General features: G+C 38.1%; 1 protein-coding gene across 8 annotated transcripts in view; it reads right to left on the bottom strand.

Moving 5' to 3' along the window:
- AHCYL2 (adenosylhomocysteinase like 2) overlaps nucleotides 1-14,311 on the bottom strand; it is a 198,876-nt gene that overhangs the window by 31,422 nt on the left and 153,143 nt on the right. For 4 of the 8 annotated variants that reach the window (XM_036909053.2, XM_057504754.1, XM_057504755.1 and 1 more), the window contains 2 exons: nucleotides 7,538-7,646; nucleotides 146-289 (listed from right to left, as the gene is read on the bottom strand). In XM_036909053.2, coding sequence (XP_036764948.2) covers nucleotides 146-289; nucleotides 7,538-7,646 — 253 coding nt within the window. Of the gene's footprint in view, nucleotides 1-145; nucleotides 290-7,537; nucleotides 7,650-10,372; nucleotides 10,778-14,311 lie in introns of those variants that run through there. The other 4 variants (XM_036909052.2, XM_036909055.2, XM_036909054.2 and 1 more) reach the window with 3 other exon arrangements.

Genomic DNA, 14,311 nt, shown 5'->3' with positions numbered 1-14,311 from the left:
GTGTTTCATGAGCTCAGATTTCTTTTGTTATATGTATTCTTCAAAATCGCACTGAAATTTCATAAGCCCCAGGATGTAGAAAGGTATTAACATGGACAAAAAGACACAGGCAGCTTGAGAAGGAAAAGGTGCTTGTTTTTTTCACCTTGTTCAGCAATTTCAATTTCTCTTCGTCCAAATTCTGCCTGTTTGATATTCTTCACACAGAAGTCACTGCTTCCCTTAGAGTTCTTTTGCTGCTTGTCCCTGGGAGAGGTCTCATCATCAGAGCTATCTGTATATGAAGCCGCTGGAATGACAGAATAAAAAACCCTCAGGCGAATAAATGGCTTCCTCTAAAATTGCAAACCAAGGAGTGAACAGTGACTTCCATAGTCACCTGGCACCATGCAAATGTACACAGCTGTTAAGTATCTACAAGGCGCTGTGGAGCTGCCTCTATCATCCCCTATCAAAAGTGCTATCCACAGGTCAGAAAGGAAGATGAAAAGGTTGCCACAGACATTCCCCCTGGTAGCATTAACTTGGAATGTGGGGCTAACTTCACCTTCAGAGGATGCAGAAATCCTTGAATATGCAAAAAGAGAGAGGTTACACCATGGTAGCAACAGGTTAAAGTTTTTAATCCAAGATCACGGCCATTACTTTACAGGTTTCTGGGTTCCTAGCTACCCTTCTCTCTCTGCTGCTTAAATGCCTGCTGTAATTTCTGTTTTAGTATAATAACTGAAACAGATAAGACCTATAAAACAAGGAACCCATGGGAAAGTAATTAAGAACTACACAAAAAGTGTTTGTCTGACATAACAGAGCTTTCTTTTTTAAGGCTGGCTCTGATGAGGCTGAACTATGACTGCAGACCCAATTAGACATGGACAACGAAGTATTCAGTGCATTCTCCCTTCTTGCTGGCTTCAGTGGGTCCTGCATTAGGCATTTTAGATTCCCAAAGAAGTGGGTAAATCCTCTTTGCATATAATAAAATGCTCTGATGACTGAGTCATTTAGCAATATACACTAGAGGGTAGAAGGTCTGAGACTTGGGTGTGGCTAACAGGCAGCTGCTTCTGCTGCTATTCACATGTTTACCTGAGGTGTTTTTAGTCTTCATGTAATTCTGTAGTTGCTAATCATTTGCTGTATAAATTTAATTAATTCACTTCCATGATTTACGTCTAAGTTTCTGAGGATAGTTTCTTCTGAATTAGCCCTCAAGGGGGGTTCTTTTTTTGGGAGGGGTAGAGGGCAGGTGGGGAGGAAGCTGGGGATAGGAAGCTCTGTCGATAAAGCATTATGTGTCTCTCAATGGGATAAGAAGTAGTTTCATCACTTTTAAGGGGAGAAAGCAGCAAAAGCTCACAGCTTCTAGGGTCTGTGGTGCTGACTGATTTACATCCAGAGAATTAAGGCATTTCTGGATTTCTTAGCAGACGGTCTATCTCTGGGAGGGCTGTAAAAGGCAAGTCTGACCTTGTCCAGTTAATCAGGCATGGCACTATTAAATGTGTGGGCAGCAGGGGCCTGAGTATCTCTCTTGGAGTTGGAAAATTGCCCTGGAGCAAAGTCCTAACACGAGGCAACAAGAATGAGCATAGGCACCAGAGGAGGTGAGGGAATTAGTAAATCCCCAAAGGGACTTTTGTTCTTAAAGAAACTAATCTGTACAAAAAGTTTGTGCTTCTCCCCTCCTAGGGTGAGCAAGAGCTCAAAGTACCTTTGGCAACAGAGCCCAGAAACAGCTTCCTGGGCAGTCATCTGTTTCACTCATCAATACTCAGAAAAAGTTTATGAGTTGGAGGTTTAGGGGACCCATGCTTCTATCACCTGAGGGGAAAAAAGATAATAGCCATCCCTAATCTTGATATGAATCTATTGCATAATTGCTTTTGGAGAAAGTGTTTACATTCAGAATATTCTGAAACCTCATATCCTTTTCTAGAATTATGATAATTTTTACATCCCCAATGGCCATTTAGTGGTTGTGTGTTCTGGAGCCAGACAGACTTTGGTTGAAGTCTCAGTCTCTGTTTCTGGGTGTATAAAGTAGAGGTTATACTAGACCTTGTTTAAGTGATACTAGAACCTGTTTAATGGGGTTATTAATTCATTCATGTATTCAGTCACTCACACATTCAGTTGTTCATTCAACAAATTTTTATTGCATATCTACTATGTACTAGGTGTAGTCTAAGTGCTGGGGATACAGTACAGATTAGTACTGTCTTTACCTTCACGGAATTGTCAGTCTAGTAGGTGGGTTAGAGATGAAATAACTAATTACAAATTAATTATTTCAAGTCTTTCTTTCCATAGAAGAAATGGCTTGTTGGAGCCAACTTGTTGAGAAGATTAAATAAATTAATGTACATAAAGTGCTTAGAGCAATGCTTGGCACAAAGTAATCCAGCAGTCAATAAATGATACCTGATATTATTACCAGCTTTAGATATTTTTAATTCAATACCAGATATAACATCTTCAGGTGTTCTTACTCAGCTTCAGGGTTTTGAATGGGAGAGGAATGACATACATACAATATTATTTAGCAGTTTCTTTTTTTTCTATTCCGTCATCTACTAATCTACCCAAGCAGCAGGTGGTTGGCTGGCAGTGACTAAAAAGGTTGACACTCAAGTCCTAACTCTACCCAGAATAGCTCTCTTTTATGCCTCTTCAGCTCTAAGGATGAGTCAGGAAAACAAACAACACCTCCACCACCACACCACCCCAAACACACCAAATTTCCCCTTATAAGAAATACCCCAATTTTTGGTTTGTTTCCTTCCAACTCACAGAAAAAAAAAACTATTTATGCCACTTACCTATTCTAAAAGGGAAAAATTGTATTTTATTTTCTTAACAGTAGTCAACTGGTTACAGTTAGCTCAACCAGTGTTTTTCTTTGAGCCAAAATGAATTTGTTTTCAAAGAGCCCTTCATACAGATTTGTTATCACGTAAGAACCAAAAGTATCAGTTGTCTAAGATGTACTAATACGTGAATGCAAAATAGCTGACCCAGAACAACAAAGGGTTATTTTTGCAAACAGAGTGAAAAGATTATTCCTGAATAACATGACACTTATTTTTTAAATCTATACTCATTTCTGCCACTATATGTAAGTAGCACATTCATGAAAATTGTTAGGATAACATGAAAGACTTTTTCCTTGGAAAACTTAGAGAAATCCAACACACACATATACACATGCTTGAATAGTTTCTAAAGGGTTTATAATTGCCAACATACCTGAAGCCCAGAGTCATAATTTAATTAAAAATGAACAATCAATAACCAAGGCAATAATCTGAAGTACAGCTCTGAGACCTTAGCTCTAGCTTCACCTCTAATTAAGTGACTAATTTTCAGTTTATCCAACTGTAAAATAAGGAGTATAATGGATCCGCTCTCCTCCCATCATCAGAAAATTCCTCCCATCATCAGAAAAATCTTATGAATAAATAATAGCAAAAAAAGGGTTCAATTTCTAGGTAGAAAAGTAGAATAAAGTAAACTATATCTTTGCCCTGGATGCTCTTTTGCTTCATGATATCCCAGAATCAAAACATAACTTGAATCACTACCCATCCTCTAACCCACAGAACATGCATATAACAAGTTCTATGGCTCAAGTCTGGTTAAGTCTTACCTCCTAGCAGCTGTGATATTGTGGGTTATTGTTAGGAGAAGCAGTCAGACTCCTGGTCAAATTAGTCCTATTAGACTATTTTAAGTCACATAATTTCTCTTGAGCCCAATCTATTCATTTGGTAATGGAAATAACAGTAGGGACCTGTGTGTCAATGCACAGCAGATTTCTCTGGTGAGTAACACTCTAGAAATATGTAAAAAGCTATGTTAGCAACCAAAATATAAACAAACAAAACTTTGTTATTTGGAAAAATCGGAAAATATTGCAAACTTTCTAAGAGCCAACTATGAACTAAGGGACTTCAGTCCTCCTTCTTTATCTTTAACCAATTAACTCACTGTAAAGAAAGCTTTTACAGAAATGTATCACTGAGAATGATCTGACTTTGAAGAAAAGTCTCTTTTGTTCATTTGTTTTTATGAGGTTTTGTGCTTAGGGAGAGGGTTTTTAGAAGTTTGTTTCTTATAAAATAATTTTAGGGATTAATGCAGTCTTTTTCAACCCAGGTTCCACTAGAATCAAACCCTAATTCCTTTAAGCATCCATTGAATATATGAATTAACTTCTCTCCTATCCATCTAGAAGGGTACTTAGTTAGAACCATCATTTGGAGAACTGAGAAAACAGTCTCTCAAATCATTTTCTGTGGTCTGTGATTCACATGAGGAACCCTGGATGAGAAAGGCCAGTAGAGGTTCCTAAATGAAAGCATGGCAAAACTTAGTACTAGGAAGGGAATAAACAAAACTTGAAAATGATCTAACAAAACTTAAATCATTAGGAGGGGAAAGTAGGCCACAGCCTACTAAGCCTCTAAGTATCTTCAGCAAAATAAGCACTTTTGATGGGAAGGTATGTTTTTTTGAAATGTCATAAACCTTCTCCTAACTACTCACATACATAGAGTATATCAGAGATCTCAACAACGGTATTAAGTATAAAAAGAACACCTTTCATCAATATATTTTATTATCGAGCACCTCTTATGTGTCAAAACAGTTTTAAGAGATGGGAATAAAAAAGTATGACACACAAAATCTCTGCTCTCTTGGATCTCATACTCAAGTAAGGGGAGAAAGATGATAATAAATTACTAATATATAGTATGTCATATGCTAATAAGTGCTATGGAGAAAAATAAAAGAGGAAATTTGATAGCCACTGTTGGGTAGGGTGTTCATACAATTTTAAAAGAGTAGCCAGGATAGGCCTCAATGAGAAGGTGATCTTTGGTTAAGAACTGAAGTAGGTAGGATGCCCAGCTAGGGTATCTTAGAGCATTCTAGGGAGAGGAAATAGCAAATGCAAAGGACTGAAGGCAGGAGAGTGCCTGGTATGTTTTAAAATAACAAAATAACAGTAAAGAGGCTAATATGACTGGAGTGAAGCAAACAGCTGGGAGAGAAGGGAGGTTGAGGAAAGCAGAGATGTGATAAGACGTTAATGTAATGGGATGGTAAAGAGCCTTGTAGTCCACCATAAGAACTTAAGCCTTTGCTCAGAAGACTGAGAAGCAATTGGAGGGTTTTGAAGTAAGAAGTGGTAAGACCTGATTTATTTTAAGAGAATGAATCTGGTTATATATGGTGTTGTGACTAGATTGAGGAGGGGCAAAGCTCAGGACTCAGTTTTTAAGACATGGGAGGTTTGAGATGCCTTTAAAATATCCAAGTAACAGGATGCTTATAATGTATGCTTAAAATGGGTTCCAAGGTCTTATTGACATGGATTGCATATCTTCTCGTTTTTAGAAAGTTGTGATTCAATTCCATTATTTCTGGCTTTTCATTTGATATGTTGGGAGCTTAAACACCTCATATATAACTTCCCACTGCCTCTACTATGAACATTAGAGTCAACAGGATCATATAACAAATCACACATGAATCAAAGACTAGAAACTAGGTCTCTCCTAACTCCCAGTCCAAGACTCAAGGTAGTAGGCATCTCTGTTCAGTTTGTTTAAAAGGGCTTGACAACTATTCAACAACCAAAACAAGGCAGCAGCTCTAAAAAAAAGGGAGCAAACATAGTCTTATGTTTCATTTTACAAGCATTGAGTTTATGGAAATAACACTTCCTATAGGTTAGTTCAGACCATATCTGGAATATTATATTCATAGGCATAATATTTTAAAAAAGACACCATCTGGAATATATCCAGATGAGGGTAACCAGCACAGTGGGATGTACTCGAAATGGTGTTTATTTCTACATAAAATATTTAAATTCCAGGGATTGTTTCAGAAGCTAATCAGAAACTAAATAACTTATTCTGTAGCTTATCAGAAGCTAAATAACTAGATAAAGTAAAGGATCATTGTATGCTCTAAAATGCTCCCAAAGAGGCCAGATGGCCATTTGTCAGGGATACCATCAAGGTAATTCCAGCATCCAGTGGGAGGCTGAATAACTGAACTTTAAGTTATTTTCTATCTCCAGGATGTTCGGACTCCATGCTCCTGAACTGCTTATCTGTAAATGAATATATGTTAATAATTTTTTACTAAAAAAAACGGCAATTTCATACAGTTCAACCTAAAGGTCCAAGTTTTCCAGGGTGACCCCAGTCAATACCACCAATGAGCTATACCAGGCAACTGTGTGTTTACTTAGAAACCAAGGGTGTCAATCACACTCTTCTAGGTAAATACATTATTTTTTAAGTACCCTCCTTGCATATAGGGGTTCGGTGGGAAGGTAGGCATTGGTTTTCTCTGCAGGAATAGAGATGGAAGTGTGGAACTAGTGTGTAAGGAAGGGATTGAGCTGGAGTTATAATTTGGTATAGTTATTATTTAGTATCAGTCTTTAGACAACATGCACAAACTCACAGTCTGAAATGTTACTGTTTCGTGATTCAAATTTTCACAATTATTATGATTTCCAATATTATATTAACTGGTTCATGAATTTTCAACACTGGTATTACAGCAGAATAAGATAGATAAAAAATTTAGTTTCTTTAAACAAAAATCCATAGGGATTTATATCATGTGCTTTACATCATTCAGTTATTGTGGAGAAAAGTAAAAACCAAAATGTAAAAAGTATAAATAACAATCTACCCAACCTAAAAGTTAGAGTTTCCCAAACAAGCTTTCTTCAACTTTATATAACAAACACTACTTTCCTATTTGTGTGAAGAACAAATAAAATTTCAGGTCATAATGAAAATTTTCTAAAGAATATTACTATTTATAATTGTAAAGAAATAACTAGGGCCAACACTCAGCTTCCTTCCTCATTCCAACACAAGAGCAAAATAAAATAGCTCGACTATACGTCAGACACTTACTGGGCACTGTTGCATAAATGGTCAATGCCCTCAAGTTACATGAGCTACATGGCAATAGCTCATCTGGCATTAAATGATAACTCAACCTCAGGGTCCATATATTTGCATTAACCACCACTGCAAAGGAAGGAAGGAAGGAATAACAAGCAACACAATATCCCTGCTTAGAAGGCAAAGGGCTCACTTGAATTAGCTATAACATTTTCACTGTTTCTTGGGGAGGTGAAGTATTGTCAGTTATTTTGCAAGTACCTGATGGAGGGATTGGGAAGTCCTCTTTTATTTTCAAAGAAGGAAAAAACAAAAGTCATTACACATATTGTTCAGTGAAGGTCATCAGGGAACTACATACTCCACCCTCAGAATAAATCAGAACTCAGTCTCCTTGTTACCCTCTTCTGCTCTGTTTGGAAGAGAAGGCTGCTATTAAGTGCTGCTCTGAATGTCCAAGAGGAATCCAAGGTTTCCACCCAGAAATTTGGCCTAAATTTTGATGGAGAGTCAAAGTGTTTATTCCAAAGCTCAAGCTTGATCATGCTTAATTTGCCTTGGATAGACAGGAGGGTCCAGAGCAGTTCAGTACTCACCCGAGCTGTAGCTGTCAGTAGATGACTGAGAAATGGATCGAGACAGAGAACGACGTCCAATTTTGGTGGGACGTTTGTTGAATTCTTGTTTCTGATCAGCAAATTGAATCTGCTAAGAAAAAGAACTCGTTATATGAAGGAAAAGAACTTCCATTTGGAGATGGCAATTCAAGGCTTGTATTACAGCACCTTACTTTCCCTTGCAGTTGATCTGACTGTACCAACCCACACTTGGGATGTTAATTCTCTCTGGAGAAAAGACTGATTTTTCATTCTTTACCTACTATGTTTCTATCAAACTTAAATCTTTGCTTCACTCTCTGACTATATGTCTTTTACAATAAAATTGTGACCAAAAAAAGGGAGACCGGTTAAAATATATTTTTAGAAAGCTTAGGCATATTCAGAAATCCTTTCAGTAGTTTCACTGAAAATTAAAGCTTGAAAGAATCTTTAACACTATTCCAATATTCATATATCTTGATAAGAAAACTGCAAGGTACAGAAAGGTAAAGTGACTTGTCTTCAGGTTTTACAATGGTATGGTATGAAAAAAAAAGGTTTTCCATTCAGACAGAACTTTCTTGAACTGCATTCAAATCCTAGTTACGCCACTTATCAGCTGTGTAATATTGGTCAAGATGCTTTTGTGAGCCTCATTTGCTCATAAATACAATAAACATGAAAGAACTTAAGTTTTAGATGGTTAAATGAAACAATGTATGTAAACTGTGAAACTTAGTGGGAGATTCAGTAAGTCCTCTCCCCCACCCCTACAGTTCACTGTTCTTGTAACTCTTGTAGTAGTCACTCCAGCTTTTAAAGGCTTTCTGAAGTGAATTAATTAGCCTTTCAGAACTAATAAGGAAACATTAATTTGTTAATGTTTGGTATCATAAAATGCCAAAGAGCCACAAAATAGATAATTTATTAACAGATGTAGGAGTGGATGACTGTACTGAATATATATAAGCCTCAATACTCTGAGGGTTACATTTTGGTCAGTATTTTTTAAATTGCAATTTTATCTTTTTCTCCTACTGTTAAAGGTTTCAGATGATAGTTTATAACACTTTACAAATCCACACTCATATAGTTTATTCAAGAAACTTTCCCCCCCTAACTGAATGTTTGCATAATTGCTTAAATTATTCTAGATCCATAGTGGCAGGGATGCAGGAGGGATTAAAGACTGACAACTAATTCTACCTTACATGATAGATAAGATGGTTCCTTGATGGACAGCATACAGATACAGCATATCAGAATGAAAGCAGCAACTGATGGCTAGTTTCCTTCAGTTAGAGATAATTATTGAGTCATTTGAGTATTGAAACAAGGGGACCAAAGCCAAGCTGAATTAGTTTAGCATGCCTTTTGGGGGAATTTATAATATTTTCATAGCTATAACAACAACCTGTGCAGTACTTTAGAGTTTCCGAATTATTTTCAGCAACAGGAAAATTAATTGGATTAGAAGCTCTTCCCAAAATGAAAAATGACAAAATTTGACTATTTTGCTAAAGCAGCAATTGATCCTAGAAAGAGCAAGTGTACTTTCTACAGGATGTGCATGAACTTCCACATATTTCTCCTATCACAGCACTCATCACACTGGGTATAACTAACCACCTGTATCCTGTATAAGCCATAGGCTCCATAAAAGCAGGAGCTCTTATCTTTTTTACCCATGTATCCTCAGGCACAAATGTGGGCTGAAACAATGAATCTGTAGTGTATTCTATCCTCATGTCTGTACTTGGTTAAATACTAAGTAAATTATGGTAAGCATAAGGCAAGTCTAAAATTAAAAGAATTAAAAAAATTATGGAGTTAAAAGAATTTTTAAGGGCAAAAAAGTTGGAAAGGGTAAGAAGGAAGGTGAGAAGATACAGATGGGGATAGCAGTCAAGCTCAAAACTCTGGCTTCCATTTCACCAAACTTGTTCAAGACAACGTCTTTATTCTTTTTTGGAGGACCTTCTAGGAAATGGAGTAGTAACTGACTTTCCAAAGGCCACACTGAGTCATTAACTTCAGCACTGCCCCTTCAAAAATGCGTTACCAATAAAACTGCCTCAGATACATAAAGACCCCCTCCTACCCACCACCACTAGAGGGGGCAGTCACTCTACTTGTCTAGATGAGTAGGATCCAGGTGGGTGGGTACATACCCATTTACCCCAATAACATGAAACCATATAGCTATCTTGCAATCATCACCTCAAGTCAGTTTCTCTTCTCTATAAAGTCTTTCTCCATTTACAGTAATTCCTCCCACCGAGGTCAAGTTTAGGCTATCTTTTGGCACTGAAGAAGATTAGGCTTTCTCCTCTCAAAGACAAAGGGTTCTAAATCTTTCTTACCTGTTAGACACTTAGTTCAAGTTTCTTTAAGACAGAAGAATATTGGAAAGATTCCAACCACTTACACAGAATAAGTATACAACTTTTTCAAGAAATGTCTTTTACTGACAACCAGAACACTTGGTTTAAGCAGGTCATCCCTGGTGCCCACCTCCCCTCAAGAGTTAAATGCCATTACATATTCTTCACTCAACAGCTCACCTTGTAACACAGTAACCTACCCACCCCAGCTGGGGTGCTCTGGTAAATTCGACCCCTAGCTTTCCTACCTTGCCCGAAATCTGAGTCCTTTACAGTAACCTTCCTTTTCCATTTCAGAGAAAACTACCTAATTCCAACAGGCATCAAGGCAAGGGAGGGCAAGAGACTGTTAGGGGAGGGATGAAGGCAGGAAAGGAGGGAAAAAGCAGCTGGCCTTTTACAATGGCTATAGCGGCAGCAAGATTGGTAAATAAGAGTTTAGCCTCACCTGGGCTTTAATCCCAGAGTTGCCATTGACAACGTATTTCTTCTTGTTGCTCAGCATAGTGACATTCCCAGCCCTACTGCCACCTTTCCAGTCCAGGGACCCTTGTGGCTAGGCCTTTAAACTTTCCTCATCAGCAATTCTGTTGGCTCTAGTTCCAGCTGGCTTTTTTTTTTTTTTTTTTTTGGTGGGGGGGCTCCCCTTCCCTGGAATCCCTGAAGCAGCTCCAACAGCCCTTCCAGCAGTGGAGCCCAATTTAACAAGGCATTTCTGTTAGTAGTTCATCAGCCATGCCTAATTCTGGTGGCTGCTTTGCTTTTATTTATTTTCCCCCTCTAAACACCTAATTACATGGACCCTCTGACCCCTAAACCTTAACAAGTCCCTTGACAAGGCCCAACTTGCATGAGCATAACAATAGCTTATTTATATAACCGGTGCACTTTTTTGCCTGCTATAATTAACTTGCTAATTAGGTTCCTTTTTAACCTTACCTCCTCCTTTTCTGTCAGATGATTTAGTTAACCTAGTCCCATTAGAAAAAAATTAACTGCACAGCTACTAAAACAATGAGGGACTCTATTAAGACGGTAAGAAAAAAATGATGGTGCCAAGTGCTCAGGCAGGCCGTACCCTACGCTCCATGTCCTTGGGTTAGACAGACTGGGGACACTGGTTTCAGAAATGTCACCAAAGTAATCAGTTTTCTCAGACTGATGCTTTACTCTTAGTTGTGCATCTTTTATAAAGTTTTGACATCTGGTTTCTACTGTCAAGACTGCTCCTGATTAGGTGTTCATTGTCTCTATATGCTTTTTTCAAAAGTTTTTAAAAAACTGCGTTTTGTGGATGGTGTGACTACAAAGGGGGGAGTTTACTATTTCCTCAGAGTCCTGAGAATCACAAAGACATAGTTATATATCAAGTAAGGAGTCAAATGATTGGGCAAAGAATCACATTATTTATTTGTTGATTCCTGAAAGGGACCCACTGATTAGGAAAGCTGCCATCAACTGTTAAGTTATAGAGACAGGGGTGGGAATGTGATCTGAATTCTTCCTTTAAAAAGGGACTGCTTGTCAAGCACAGAAAGAGCATTAAATGGTAGATTCTTTTTTTAGGATATTCTTTATTTTGAGGGAAAAGGTCTCTGGAAGAACAGAGGAAGGGAAGGAGAACTAATATTTCTTAAGTACCTATGCATAGCCCTGTGTTTATGTTCTGTTAAAATATATAAGTATCTTAAAAAGTAGGTATTATTATCCCCATTTGGCAAATTAGTGAAGTGCAGCTCTGAGAGAACAAATGATTCGCCTGAGGTCTCACAGCAAGGAAGTGATGGGACTCAAACGAGAGCCTGTGTTCATGTCGGCGCTGAAGCTCCTTCCACTATACCACACCTCAGTATACCAATTATCAGGCCAACTCCACGTCCCCATCCTAGTCCCAGGGGCACTAGCCAGACCTCATTCCTCTTATCTTTAAATTTATTTAACTTAAAATTATTCCTTATATTTACTTTCTTATCAGACTGGATATCAGAAATGGACTCATCTCAGAATGATCTTGGGGGCTCTGATCAAATCACAATTCTAAAATGGCTAATCATATAAGTATTTGGAATCTAACAGCCCTTTGACTGTAACTTTGCCCAGTGCCACTATCAAAAACTGAAATGGAAATTCATTGAATGCAAATACTGATGTTCACCATCACCTATTACAATCCTGATCTCTTACAATTTCACAAAACGAGACAAACCAGTGTTTTTCTGCTTGCTTGATTAATCTCTAAACTTCTGCTCTTCCTAACCAAGGACGTTCTACCAGTACACTCTCAGTTGGCTCCTCATTTTCCTCACTCAGGTAAAATGGAACTCCTTGGTCCCACGGCTCATGTCACTAGATCTGAGCCAGAAGGAGCTGCAGATCTATACCAAATACAACCAGAAGACATTTTAGGATACTATTACTAACAGGAAAATCAATTACAATTAACAGGTTTATCTAAAAATGTAGTTCTGGAACTTTATTTTAGGTGCATCAAAATCACCCAGAAGGCTTATTAAAACATTGCTGGGCTCCACCCCCAGAGTTTTTGATTTAGTAAATCTGGGTGGGGTCCAAGATTCTGCATTTCTAGTGAGTTTCCAGTTGATGCTGGCTGCTGGTTTGGGGCCCACACCTGCAGAATCACTGCTGTAACTTTTTTCAAAGCATGAATAAAGCAGCCACAATTCTCCGGACTGTCCTTAGCCATCTATTTTTCCTATCTGTGGCTACAACCATGAAGGCTATATATATATTCATAGGCAAAAAAGAAAAGGTTATTTAAAAGGTCAGAGAATAGAATGAGGTCATCTTTTCTTTATACCCAAAACAGGGTATAAAGTGAACTGGGTCTAATTCTGATTTCCACACTTAAAGCTGTTAAGAATAGATAGTTAATATGAGAAAAACAGGTTCACGGGGAAGACAGAAGATCTATCTACCCTAAAGAGTATCAGGCCAAGAGAAAACAATTAATTCCTTTTCAAGTACATACAGTAGTACTAAAAAGGATGATAATCAGAGGTCCTCTCTGTAGCTCCATTTCTTAACATTTCTAGCACTTAACATCTATAAACCTCATTTGTAAAATGGGAACAATAATATGTACCTACTTTGTCTACCTCAAATGTGTGCTGAGAAAATAATGTATGTGATAGGGTTTTGGAGACTACATAATGACACAAAAGTGTAACATATTTATATTTCTATTTTTTTAGGTCAGAAGTTCCTCATCTATGAATCCATGGATGTCTAGACTTCCTCCCCCAAAAAAACAGAATGTGAAATTTTGTGTATGTGTCTACTTCCCTGGGGGAAGGGCCAATCGTTTTCATCAGTTTCTCAAATGGGTCTCCGCTGTAAGTGTCCGTCCTCACCCAGGGTTATGGTCAAGCTACCTCTACCACCTTTTAGCAGATACTTTGAAGATCTCTGTCTCACTTCCAAGTAGATACAATCAAGCATTCTTAGAGACCTCTCTCCCTTCCAAGCCAAGTGAGCTGCTGAAACAGATTTTTCACCTGTAAAAGGGATTATATCTAGCTGAAAGAAAATCGGATAACCAGCTGGCTGGGAACTCTAGAAAGTCAATCAGATTTCTTATGGAAAAGTACCAAGTACTACAGAGAGCTTGGGTGGGAGGAGGAAACATTTAAATGTAGAAACTTAAAAAAAAAAGGTTACTGCTGATCTCCATGCACGTAAGAGGAGCTATTGCATCTACCAGCAGGGTCTAAAGATTTCTCAGAGGAAGTAAAAACATATTAATAAGGACAATCCTTGAAAGGATGTGTTCCCCAACATTTTAGCAGTAAAACTGCCTGAACAAGAAAATCCTTCACATGAAAATAACTGAGCAGCAGAGGCTCCAGCAGAAGTTCTCCAGTGACTGATAGAATGTTAACTTGAAGGTCGGCCTTGTCAGTTCTCCAGACTGGAGTTCTTCAGACTTCATGCTGGTTTAGATGTGAGTACTGTCAGCTGCTGTCTGTGGTTTCTGAATCCTATTCTCTGAAAGGTATGCAAGTTCCTTTTTGCTGATCAGTAACAAAAGGGGAGGTGTTACGATGTACCTTCTCTGCTACATTTTGATCCTGAAAGAGGGTTTGACAGCCCTGTCATATTTCCTTTGGAGGTAAGGATAGTCTCAGTGGAAATTTCATTACATTAATATGTACACTGGAACATGAGTCAGACATTTCTTAAAGCAAGTCTCTTAATTTGAAATTTTGGACCACAATGGAAGATGGCTCCAGGGTTTTCTTTTGGCAATTAAAAGGTACTCTAACCTTTCACAGGTAAAGTCTGGAAATCTATAGGCAATACACTAGAGGGTGCTCCGTGGCTCACTTTGCTGGCTAATTGGGTATCAGTGGCAGCTTAATGAAGCACT

Source organism: Manis pentadactyla, chromosome 7, assembly GCF_030020395.1.
Source record: "Manis pentadactyla isolate mManPen7 chromosome 7, mManPen7.hap1, whole genome shotgun sequence".
NCBI classification, from domain to species: Eukaryota; Metazoa; Chordata; class Mammalia; order Pholidota; family Manidae; genus Manis; species Manis pentadactyla.
Note: the sequence above shows the minus strand (reverse complement) of the source record. Positions and strands in the feature narration are given on the sequence as shown.